The 13,136-nt window shown below is 38.9% G+C and overlaps 1 protein-coding gene across 1 annotated transcript; it reads right to left on the reverse strand.

The window, feature by feature from the left end:
* Nucleotides 1-683: 683 nt before the first annotated feature.
* On the reverse strand, nt 684-8,694 carry LOC111223147. Its single transcript, XM_022747177.1, has 14 exons — nt 8,551-8,694; nt 8,235-8,425; nt 7,454-7,618; nt 7,155-7,215; nt 7,074-7,078; nt 5,086-5,198; nt 4,838-4,982; nt 4,307-4,450; nt 4,075-4,133; nt 3,603-3,790; nt 2,396-2,790; nt 2,094-2,190; nt 1,741-1,921; nt 684-1,536 (listed from the first exon to the last, which is right to left on the reverse strand). Exons 1-14 carry the CDS (start codon nt 8,692-8,694, stop codon nt 1,400-1,402), a joined length of 2,025 nt encoding a protein of 674 aa, XP_022602898.1. The 3' UTR covers nt 684-1,399.
* Nucleotides 8,695-13,136: the final 4,442 nt, after the last annotated feature.

A 13,136-nucleotide genomic window follows, 5' to 3' on the forward strand; every position in this document is an offset into this window, starting at 1 on the left:
CTCAAGCCACACTGTGTGATTGTGAACAAACAAAAACATGAATATCAAATAGCTTCACTGAACAAAAAATAAATAGTATCTTTGTGATTCACTGAAGCGTGAACTCCGTGACACCTGTCTGCTTGCTGGGAATGTGTGTTTTGTCTTTGGTATAAGTAGGGTGTGTTTTGAATGTTTTTGTTTGCCTGTTTATGATTCCTGCTCAGTCAGTCATTAAGCCTGTCTTTTACACTTTATTCAGGAATTGTTGAGCGAGTTTGTTGTGCACCAGAATTGGCGACTAGAAGACGTTATCAGAACGATAAGCAAAGTTATATGTTTATGTTAGTTAGCTTGTGACTGGCTGTGGCTGACATATTGTTAATGGTTGTGCTAATGCAAACTCTTGCTCTCTGTACTGAAGGGTTTATATGAGATTGTCATTGGTTCACTGCAGTTCCAAGGTGGAAATACTCAGTCATAGTGTTGACTGCTTATTTCACTTATAATATATCTTTTATTATATAAAAAACACCATATGGACATGTTAACACTTGGGAGGTCTTTAAAGAGTGAGTAACCCGTCACAGATGGGCGGAGTTAATTATATTACTGGGCTCTGAATGATCCAGACAAGACAAGGGCATAGAAAATAAAATTTTATTCTTCACATTTTATTCATTGCTGTTCACGTTAATTTTCATAATACATATAAATGAATATGAATGAATATTTATAAAAATAGGTATATGGCACTTTAGGTCATAATTTCACTAAAAAGAATGTTGTAGGCAGATAGTGAAGCACAATATGTTAAGAACAAACTTTGTATAAATAAGTATAATATAATATTATATAGTAATAGTAATAATAGTAATAATATAATAAGAGCAGAGAATATTCTGTGGAATTTGGATCATACTTCATTAATGAGTTTATACAAAGAAAAAGCTAATGTTAGACTGTGAAGGAACTACACCATGGCCACATGACTTCAATGTCACCACTGCCACTTGACTTGTAGTTTGATTTAGCTCTGACCTCTTCCACAAAAGCCTCCTACAAAGTTAGTAATAGTATGTAAAAACCTGAGTATAAACATAACCAGGATGTGATGACTCATAAAGTCCCAGACAACCTCTGTAGTCTCATTTAGCCACTTGTTAGTTGAGACATAGAAACTTTACTGATTTATTTTATGTCATAGTGACACCACAGATTTTTATTTCAGTGACTGAAACCAAAAACCCATTTAAAATACCCACAAACTTCAGGACGAGGCAACTGGACTAATTTCTGAGTTTTAGGACTCATTCCTTCCCAAAATATAAAATTTTCCCATGTTATACTTACATGGGAAAATGTACACAAAAGCAACTCTTCGCAGTCTGGACAATGACTCAAACTACCAATACCATCTTCAGTCTGTGTCAGAGGTCGGCAGGAGTTGGTATTTAGCTTTGGATCTCCTTGATCGGTAGACCACCACTCCACATACCAGGAGGCAGCCAGCAATGAGGACCAGGTTCATGCCCAGATTCAGGCTCAGGCCAGATGCTGAAAAAGAAAAAAAAAAACGAAATAAACTTCAGGTACAATTAAATGATGTATAATAATATATATTTAAATGAGTGGCCGGCGTGAATGGTTGTCAACTCTACTGATCAGTATGTCTTAATGACTAAATATGAGATTAGAGTGCTGCATTAGCTCTACCTGTACCTAACGAACTGGCAACTGAGTATGTATGTTCACACTCACCTTGACTGTCAGAGGTTTTAGCCAGGTGCAAAGGTCCCTGGGAAATGGAGTGCCTGCTAGTCTGAGCCACAGCTTCTCTTTTGCCACGATTTGTCCCAGAGTTGGATCTGATGCATCCCATAGAGCACCTGGTGTCAGGCATGCCAGCCTCACACAGGATGACCGAACAGGTGATGTACACCTGCAGACACATGAAGATAAAGACATAAAAGGTTATTCGTACATTAGAAAAAAAAAAAAAAATTACCGTCATGTTATTACTGATTTTTTTTTTCATTTTCAGGCAGTGTAAAGTACTGAAGCTTTGATGTTAGATTTTAATAAAATACATTTGTGTTTTAAGGTAACCTTACCTCGTCATGAGCACCAATGAATTCAAAAGCCTCCATTCCAAATCTGAACTGAGATTTGGAGCTAGGGTAAACCTGCACTGTTTTGTCCTTCACACACCTGAGACAATGCAGACACATTGGTTTAAAACAAGAAAAGAATAATTTCACCTAATAACCCACTAGCACAAAAAAAAGTTGCATTCCTAATACAAATGTGTGCACAGATACAACATGAAGAACAGAACTCCCCATGCACAGCCAGAATTAGCGATCAGGTGCAGGTTGGTCAAAGGAAAAATCAAAATTAACTTGTGTACACTTACCCATTTTCGATGATGGTGTAACTGATGCGAGAGTTTGGGTTGTCATAGGGAGTTGCCCTGCAGGACTCCACAAACAGCTCTGTGTTGGGGATGGATGTGGTTGCTTCGATCTGCATGAATATCATCTGTTTGAGATACACTTCCACTGGGTAGGTCCCGGCATCAATTTGATTTCTGAACCGCTGGCTCTGGAAGAATTCAAACTGGAAGGTGAAAGCACCAAAGCCTCTCTCTGAGAAGGCGTATGGGTTTTTGTGCTTGTATCCCAGAGTCAGGTTGGTCCGCTTCGGATAGGCACATGAAAAGGCGATCTCAACATCATGTTGCCTGGAAATGATTTGAGTTGGGTCAGCAGAGGTGATCTCGTTCTTGAAGATGATGTTATCGTTATCCTCCTGAAAGTGAAGGAGACATAAATGGAGTCACTTGCAAAGGAGACAATATTGTTGCCAATGTAAGTAAAAATTTGACTTTTTGTAAGCCACTAAGTGTGGAGAAGCTGATATCTAAAGTACAAAAATCTATTGCTACACCTAAAAAGCCATTGGTTCAAATTGGTGCTCTCATCAATGTTGCCACCAGAGAACAATGTTGACATGCCAGTTTCTTTGTGGTAGGTTTGATTTGTATCTATGCCTCGTCACATCATTTTCAATTGTCAGTTGTCACAACAGTGTTAGCTATTGCTAACAAAAGAAAATGAAAATGCTCAAGTGCAAGTATCTCAAAGTTTGACTTTGGCACTGTGTAGGTCACTAACACAGAACTGAGACATGTTTGAGAAGAATCGTGAGATCCTATGAGTCATATGTTCAGGAGACTTAAATTACACTTATTTAAGATAATTTAGAGAGCTCTTGTTTTGATCAGAGTAAGACACAGGTGAGTAATACGCAGTTGTTCCCTTTTTAGGTCACTATGAGAAAACTGTGGCATATATCAGAAGAATCATGAGATCCTAGGAGTCATAGCTGAGTTTCCTTTGAGCTCTTTCTCTGATCTGATGGTCTCATGCTCAGGAGTTAATAATTATAATTAAAAATGGCCCATTTGTGTCTAGGAGAAATGAAAGAGATGCCTATGAGATCGCTTCTTGGATTTTACTTTTCTATGGGATACCAGCAACAATTTATATTGAACTGTAGAAAAAAAGATGTGGGCAGTGATCAAAAGGTCTGGAACTACCACGTTGTTTTGTGTGCTGTACCTCTACTCTGGTCCCACAGGTGTTCAGTGACACGACAGCCACCAGGTGGGTTGAGTTGGAGTGTCTTGTCAGGTTGCAGGCAGGATTTGTGAAGTCGTTCAGATGCAAGTTGTCCTCATTGCGTCTGATGAGATCGGACTTCTCCACTTCTACCGTTATTGTTGTTTCATTGCATGTCACAGTGGTCTCTAAATAAGATAGGTAACATTTATTAGTTATTGTGACGATGTGGTCGGGGTAGATGTAGAAGCTTTAAACTTAATGCTTAATCTTGCTTCTGTTGCAATGGTCAAATAGAGATTTTCTTTATTTAAGCCAAAAAACTTCAATTGGAAAGCTGGCTTGTACAAGTTCAACACCTGGGAAATATTTTCAGTAAACACGGTTAATGTAAATCAAACTTATTCAACATATTCCCACCCCATATTCTTTAAATATTTATATCCTGAGAGATGAAATGTAGTCAACTAACCATAATGTGCAACATCAGCAATCACACAGCGTAGCTCTGATTGATAGACTCGGTTGTGTCTGGAATATTGCAAAGGAGAGATTGGAGTTAAAATAGTTTCAACAATTTGTCCAGGGAAGAAACACAATAGAAATCAGATTTTAATCTTGTGTTTAAAGTTTTTAAGTATATTTTTTACTCATTTAGCTTGCAACACATTGATCTCAGTTATATTAGTTTATTTAAAACTCACATGTCTCTTGCTTCAGAAACAAAGCAAATAGGAAAATGATCATTCAGTTCATTTTCAGTTGGTGTCCATTTTATGATATACTGTTCTGTGGAGATTCTGTGCTTTGAAATCCCCTTTGGTCCAGAGATAATCAGGTCATGAATCCTACAAGAGAAACAATGTTTTTTTAACTTTGCAAAGGGGAATATTATTCCTAAACATCTCTTCCTGACAACAGCAGGTGAACTCTATTTCCTGTAGGCTCATTAATAGGCTGTAATAAAGAGTGATATTTGTGATTAACTGTCTGTTACTCCCAGTTCTTACAACTAGCATCTAGCTACAGGTCATTTTAAAAATCATAGAGGTTAGGACATCTGATGTTCGCTCGCTCACTCATCTGCAACGTCTAATAATTAGTCGTGACACTCTAGATGTCATGAATGTGCTATGGATGTTTTGTGACAAATTAATCTTTGTTAAATACATTAAAAATTACAAAACACATTGATGCAAAAACAATACTATAATGTTAATGTTAAATTTCCTTACGTGCTGTATTGTGCTGAGGATCTGACTTTGATTTGGAGAGTCTGGTTGACAAAAGCAGGAAGATTTACTCCATTGCTCGGAGTTGGTGACAAGAAAGTGGGAAAGTAATCACCATCAAGGCATGAAGGGGCATGGTGGGCGTCCACTGAAGATCAGATGAGAGGAGAGACAGACTTTCAGAAATTGCTAAAATGTTAATGTTTAAATCAGCGTCATAGATTAGATCATTATGATAATTTATCACATACCAAAAACAGAAAACTGCAGTGGAAGTTTGCTTAAAGGAGCAATCGATGATTGATGATACGTGGTTGTTGTTGGAGCAGCAGTTGTGGTTGTTGGAGCAGTTGTGGTTGTTGGAGCAGTTGTTGTAGCAGTTGTGGTTGTTGGAGCAGTTGTGGTTGTTGGAGCAGTTGTTGTAGCAGTTGTTGTTGTTGGAGCAGTTGTTGTAGCAGTTGTGGTTGTTGGAGCAGTTGTGGTTGTTGGAGTAGTTGTGGTTGTAGCAGTTGTTGCAGTTGTTGTTGTTGTTGGAGCAGTTGTTGTAGCAGTTGTGGTTGTTGGAGCAGTTGTAGCAGTTGTTGTAGCAGTTGTGGTTGTTGGAATAGTTGTTGTAGCAGTTGTGGTTGTTGGAGCAGTTGTGGTTGTTGGAGTAGTTGTGGTTATAGCAGTTGTTGTAGCAGTTGTGGTTGTTGGAGCAGTTGTAGTTGTAGCAATTGTGGTTGTTGTAGCAGTTGTGGTTGTTGGAGCAGTTGTTGTAGCAGTTGTGGTTCTAGCAGTTGTGGTTGTTGCAGTTGTTGCAGTTGTGGTTGTTGCAGTTGTGGTTGTTGGAGCAGTTGTGGTTGGAGCAGTTGTGGTTGTTGTAGCAGTGGTGAATGATTGAGGGAGTTGACGTTTACCCCGTCCTCCTGAAAGGGGTCGCTTAGATGTGGAGGATCCATCAGAGTAGTACAACGTAATGTGTTTGTTGGGAAAGTCCTCGACCACGAGCTCAATTGGATGATATCCAGCTCTAGTTGTGTAGGAGTATGTTAAGGAGCAAGAATTCTAATGAATGGAAAATAGAAAGATGCTTCTGTCATTAAATACTACAACAGCTTTAACAATGTAACTGGCTATCACCCTGTACTTAATGAAAAGACATGGGATGGCATCAATCTGGCATCAATCCGCTCATCTAACTCAAGAAAGGAAGCTAATAAGGATCCGTTAGATCAATTCTCATTTCATTGTTATTATAAAACTATTATAATTACAGCGGCAGGGAAATAACTATGTTTTGTAATGTTATGTAAAATCTGAATTGTTACAGTACCATTCTTGCTTGTCAGACAATATCATTATGGTCTGATTGCTGACACTGTGTAGACTTGTTTTATGATTGATAATTAGCCAGTAAGTATTGTCATAACCATCATGGCAATTAAGGAAAACATTATTTAAATTCATGAACCAGTACCAGGCTGCACAGTGTCACCTAGTGGGCCTCAAAAATCTTGTCTGACAAGACCTGATCATCCATCTTTCAACACACAAAAAAAAGTGACTGTAACTACAAAAACACATCCTCCATCTGTTGCTGATATTCATCATTCATCATTCACTGGATAAGGTGTGACTATCTCCAAATCTCTCATGAAGTGGAGAGTACATTTACATGGTATCCAAATAAACCTGAATTTCATGCCCTGTCCACATTTACACTGATTTTGATGAAAATAAAACTTTTTCTATGCATCTTGGCCTTTGTCCACATGCAAGCGTCATTTTAGGTCACTGAAAATTGATCTTTTGCAAAACTCCAGCCAGGGTGAAGATTTTCGGAAACTTTTCGGGCTTGTGACATTATTGTTGTTACCCTACCAGAACCGATAATAACCTTTTTCAGGCTTCTCATTGGCCAACATGACTTTTACAGTTAGTGCCATATTACCACCTGTTGGTTTGACATGCTCTCCACGGCATGGTTTTGCATTTTCATGTGGACAGATTTTTGTTAGAACGGAGGAAAGCCCCTATCCTAATAAATACCCGTGTACATGTGAACATATGCGTCCTCTCTGTCTCTCTCTCTCTGATGCTGTTGATGGTTCTGACATGTTCACCCTGACAGGTGTTAGTAAGTCGCAGAAACACTGAGCTAACAAATCAGCCTACTTTTGACATAAAATTAAACAAATGAACATATTGAACATATTAACAAGTGAACACTGGAGTTTGGATGATTCTAAATTCTTACCTGATCTAAAGAGAAACCGTTGGTCAGACCACACAGCCCACACTCGTATGTGTTTGAACTTGTTGGTACTCTGCATCTGACCTGGTCACCGTCAGGGTCAAACACCGTCATGTTGAATTTTCGTGGACAGTTCTGGGGAACTCTGTAACATGTGAGTTAGAGTTGGGTTTTGGTTAGGATTAAGGTTGGGGTTACTTTTTTAAGTTGAGATGGTTAAGGTCAGGGTAAAGGGTTATAAATTGCATTATGATCTCACAGGTATAGAAAGACAAACATGTGTTTCATGTGTTACGAATGTGTTTTATTATTCTCGTCTAATTATTTACTGGTCAGATGAAAAACAGTGCATTGTAAGCAACACAGGGATGCATGGTCATTACCTGAGAATGGGCAGCATGGTAGTGACGGGAGATCTGTTCGATTCACCGGTATCAGATCGGGTTCCCAGGTCCACATGTGCCATCATGCTCCAACCCGCCCGTGAGCTTCTGGTGTTTGCTATCCAGTATCCTTGACCATATTGAGTGTTGTAGTAAGTGGGGTATCTGTTTGAAGAAAAATGTATTTGTTGTTATTTTATTTATTTATTTGTTACATTGTATCTCATCCTTGCTGTGTTATGTGAAATGTTGGATCGTCAATTGATTATGTGATTAAGTTAAGAGGGGAAATGTCTCTCTGGTGGCACTGCTAACAGCCCATAAACATCTGATTTGGACAACTAGCCACAATTAGACACTTGTTTGTTTTTCCAAAAAGTTGGAAACCACTGGTTTAATCTTTAATAATGAATTGCTTATGTTTTTTTCAATGTAAAATCTTAATTTGAAAAGTAACAAGTAACTAACAGTCAAATAAATATAGTAGAATAAAAAGTAATGTAGTGGAGTGGAAGTGTAAAGTAGATGTATAAACTAGCTTTCTGAGCAGGGAATTTACCCCAATGTGAGCAGTATAGGACTTCATCTATAAACCCGTTTTAAATAAGTACATCAGCCAGCAAAACAAACCAGCAAAGAAATCAGATGTGATGTTTTGATTATAGATCTAAACATTTATTGTGCATCTATGCTTCTTTTCTTCTGTTGTTATGCTCACTTCTGTCTACAAAATGCACTGATGTAAATCAAGGTAGATTCTTTCTTAGAAATAATATTTCACCTAATCGCAAAGGGTCGGTTACTGTTGAGTTTTCTTTTTGTCACCACCTCGTTCTGGCACCAGTTGAGACCATAGGAATTCTTTGCAATTCCTGCGCTGGTGCTCTGGGTCTGAGACCCACAGTTACCATAGTAACAAGTGTAGCTGTTCTGGTAGCAGAAGTACGTGGCTTGCTTGTTGCGAAGTTCCACCTGCAAAGACATCAGTCTGATTAAGACACTGTAAAAGAATCCCTCTCCACCACTGACATTATCAGATTTGGAGGATGGACATTATCAAACCTGAGACTCTCTTGAAACCCAAAGTTTCATCTTACCTCGTAAGTCCCGTGTGACTTGGTTCCTTTTGGGGTGAAAGTCACTGATCCTCCATAATATCTGTAGTAAGGATACGTGGCCCATGCAGATGCAGCTGAGGCCAGAAGCAACAGATGCAGCAGCAGCAGTGTGAGAGAAGCCATCTTGCTGAGTGGTGCTCAACACGAGTGGTGTATCTTAAGTATTCTGCTACAAGGAAATAAAGGAATTTTTTTTTTTTAAATCTACCTCATTTACTGATAGTACAAAGCATGGGGTACAACTGGTTTCACCACCTTCTATATATACAGGTTACCAGGAACACTACAGCTCTCCTTTGTTCTTTAATTGAATACAATACCAGCTATTGAAAACTGGTAGAACTGCCTTCCCTTTTTATTGCTTTCAGTGATGTGAGAATGTGCCACATAATCCAAATGAAATAACATCCTATCTTACAGGGCAACACTTAGATGTACACTACTTGCCAAAACCTATAACTCATCCTGTGGGCACCCATAAGTGTAAGCTAGTGTTTAAACAGATATTGAATGACAATATAGTAACATACAGTTGTAATCATTTAAAATGTCCTCATAGTATATTGAAAGTTATACGTATGTGGTTGTAATTACCTACATTAATAAACATCTAAAATGTCCTTATATCATCTTACAACTATATTATAACGTGTTATAAACTATCTATTAAATGTTTAGTGCGCATTAGTGCTAAATGAGGAGGGATTTAAGTAAAGATAGGGTGTTATATTGGATGATTGGACAGTACCGTACTGTATATCTCAGCTGGAAAATATTGCCAGAGCTGCCTCTGCAAGCAGTGATATAAAAGCAGCTCTCCCACAGTCCTGCTGCTGTAAGTGGCTGAAAAAAACCCTTACATTCTTAGTTCTTCTTCATTTACAAACTGCCTCTATGACACCCTGCTAAGACTCTGCTTTAAAGCCAAACGGCCACAAGAGAGAAACAGATCCAGCCTGCCAGAGGACGTCAAGTAGTGGATGGCTCACAGCTATTGGAGATTAAATCAGAATAAATCTTAAATTGTGTTTTAGGGTTGTCTGCCGATGAATGAACGTTATGTATCTCAGTAACACCTTGAAGGAATTTCTTCAAATTTGGCACAAATGGTAATTGTAGTTTAAATGTAAAATCCCCCACACAGGTGGGTTTGTTAACCTTCCAGAAAAGCAGTGGTTTTATCGCATTTGTTTCCCATATTGGCACATGCCGGCTACTACTTGGTGTGTGTATCTGGCATAAATTGAGGCAGTTGATTCTGTATGTTGTATAAACGGATTGCATGTGTTAAACGGTGTTAAAAAAGAGGCCCGAGGCAAAGCAGTGACAACAAGAACTTGAAATGTTGGTTCAGACGAAGAGACAGAAGAAAAGAAAGGTCAAGATTAAATTTACTTTAGTATGAACAAACATCAAGCTACAGACAGGGTTGTGGCTGAGCTAAATCCGTCACTTGGCACTGGGCCGAGTGCCACTTGGTACTGAGCTCATTCTGTCATGTTGAATTCTGTGCCACTGTCAAATCTTGCTATAATAATTTATTCATCTACAAGGAAGTAAACACAATTATTACCGACTGCAGCTACGTAATAATGATTCCATTCCATTGGAAAAAACCCACGTCTTTATTCACCTGCTAGTTTAGAGCAAAACACGTCAGCACTAATGTGTATGCAATGTATATGGATTTGTACTTTCCAAATAATTATGTCTCCTGTCTCCTGTATTTCCAATGGGTACCTCAAGTTTTCCTTAAGATAGAAAACATAGAGAAGTGAAGTGACATGAACACATGACTTAGTCATAGCAGTGCTTTGAACTAAATACATACAAGGCATGCCATAATGCAAAAAATGATTGCTGATTTTTAGCAGGTATATGTTTATACAATGTTAGCTACTTTATTTTAGCATATTAGCATGATAACATTTGCTAATTAGCCCAAAACACAAAGTACAACTGAGGCTGATGGGAATGTCATTAGTTTTACAGGAATTTTGTCATTCATAAACCAAAGTATTGGACATATTGGAAATATATCGTGATGATGGCACTAAATAAGAACCGAGGATGGTTAACGTTATCCCGTGTCTTGGATCATGACAATCCAACACATTTGCTGATTACCAAAATCATGCTTGTGCCACATCCTGGGGAACTTAATTGTGTACTTAATTCTGATCTACTGGCCACGCTATAAGAATACTCAAGAAATAACCAAAGACATTAGGCTTCTTCCTCTGGGTACCATGAATGTCTGTACCAAATTTCATAGCAATCGTTAAAATAGTTGTTGGGGTATTGGGGACCAAAGATGTGGACTGCTGAGAATAAAGGAGAAATTCCAGGCGCCAATCCCTGAACAGGTGCAGCTAAAGACACATGACTTAATCTTAAATCTTGGTATTGTTTGTATTGTTGGTTTTATTGAATTGTAATCATAGTTTGAATTCTGATGAAGGCTGCTGCTGAGCCAAAAGCAACATGTCAGTCTCATACAATGTGCTTGTATTTGAACTCCAGTGAAGTTACAGGAAACATTAATTGTTTCCCCTCCGTCTTTGCACCAGCAGGTTTCCAGTAAGCAGCTCACCTTTGTCAGCAGTAGTGTGCCAGAAAACAGAACAAGTGAACTAACATTACCGCCTAGTCAATAAGATAGCATTATTTTGCACATAAATAACAAAAAGTGAATATGGGGCTCCAGCCCCTGATGTTTTGGCATTTTGCCTATGTTTCACACATGCCACATGTGTCTCACAGCAGAAACAGACAGAGAAAAAACCTGTTTATGTCATACTGACATTATACCAGCAACATCACACTATGGAGTCAATGTCTAGGCTGAATCTGAATATGATACAAACATGAAAAAAAAGAAGTATTTTTAATCATTTTAGCAGCTGCATGTGGACACAGTGGCATCTTGGTGACATTTTCTGTCAAAAATAAATCAGAAATTAATTAATAATGAGGAGAAATCCAACATTCCAGTAAACTGCAAACTGTATGTAGAGTGATAGAGCTGCAGCAGCAGAGAAACAGTCAGTGTGAACACACACGTGATTCTCTGCAGGTCAGTGACGTCAGCCGCCACGCTCACGCAACACAGGCAGTGTGATCCAAGCATAATAACTCTTGTGAAAACCTGTATAAAAAGATAATGTTCATAGGAGAAATGTTTGTTGAACCTCTGAACCCGGATCACTGCCACAGACTGCTGCATTCATGCTGCGGACAGTGCACACCCACCTTTTGCTGTCTTGTTCCTCGGTCATGTAAGGTGAAATGATAGGCTGCATTCTTACTTAAGTCAGAGATATCAGTGCATTATCTGTACCTTTGTCACATTCTTGCTTGTCACGGTCACATCCCATGAAAATGTTCAGCTGTGGGAAGCAGCCCATCCTTGAGTAAAGGCTGCTGGACTATCTAGCTTAACCTGATTCCACCGCGATCCAACTCTGTATAAGTGATAGATAATAGATGGATGGATGATTGTTAGATGCTTGATTGGGCCCCAAGTGTACAAAGAAAACATTTCCCATGCGATTGCATCATCACCACCAGCCTGGACTCTTGACACAAGGCAGGTTGGGTCCATGGGTGCTGGTGATAACAAATTCCTACCCTACCACCATCAATCATAACACAGTCAAAGTCTCTGATCACATTTTGTCCTCATTGTGATGGTTTATGTAATCATTATCTGAAGCTCCTGATCTGTATCTGCAGGATTTTATGCATTGCACTGAAAAAAATCCAAAACCTAGGCAAACACTGGGAACTAAGGAGGAAAACGGTAGCAAAAACTGAAAAGCCAAAACCTCTAGGAACAACAGGAGGAAAAGACCAGAGCAACTTCAAAAATCCAAAATAGCGCAAACAGAAGAACCACAGAATACAGGACAAACTGACAAAGACAAAGGGGAGCACAGAGACTAAATAGACACAAGGGAGGCAAAAGTAATTGAACGCAGGTAAAACACATTAGGGCGGGGCAGACAATCAACATGGAGGGAAACAGGACAAAGACAGGAAGTAAATTAACCACAAGACACACAAGGAAAGTAATGGAAAATAAAACAGGAAATGAAACAAATGTCCAAACAAGTCCAGAAAGTGTTCAAACATTTTGTCCATTAATTGTCCATCCCTGCAAACAATGACAAAAATAGCCTCATTTCAATGAATGAACAAGTCCTATCCAATCCTGTCCAGTCTCTATCTGTCTCAAATTGTAACCAATAATAAAGGCCAATAAATATGCAAACCAAAATTGTGTAGAAGGAAACACACAAGCTGTGTCCGAATTCAGGGGCTGTATCCTTCGGAGGCTGCAATTGAAGACTGATTGCGGCTCAGCAGCACAACTAGAATGTCCCAAGTCCTTATCTTCAGCCCCACAGACAACTCAACGTTATCTGATGTCTGGTTTAAAATCTGATAAACAAATCAGCTCAGTTGTCAGCTCTGGCTTCTTTCATTGTAGATCACTTGGAAATTTAGAATCACTCCTGTCTGTTTAAGATCTGGAGACTCAACGACATGGAAGACATAAATCC

This window comes from Seriola dumerili, unplaced genomic scaffold, assembly GCF_002260705.1.
Source record: "Seriola dumerili isolate Sdu_G_001 unplaced genomic scaffold, Sdu_1.0 BDQW01000011.1, whole genome shotgun sequence".
Lineage (NCBI taxonomy): Eukaryota > Metazoa > Chordata > Actinopteri > Carangiformes > Carangidae > Seriola > Seriola dumerili.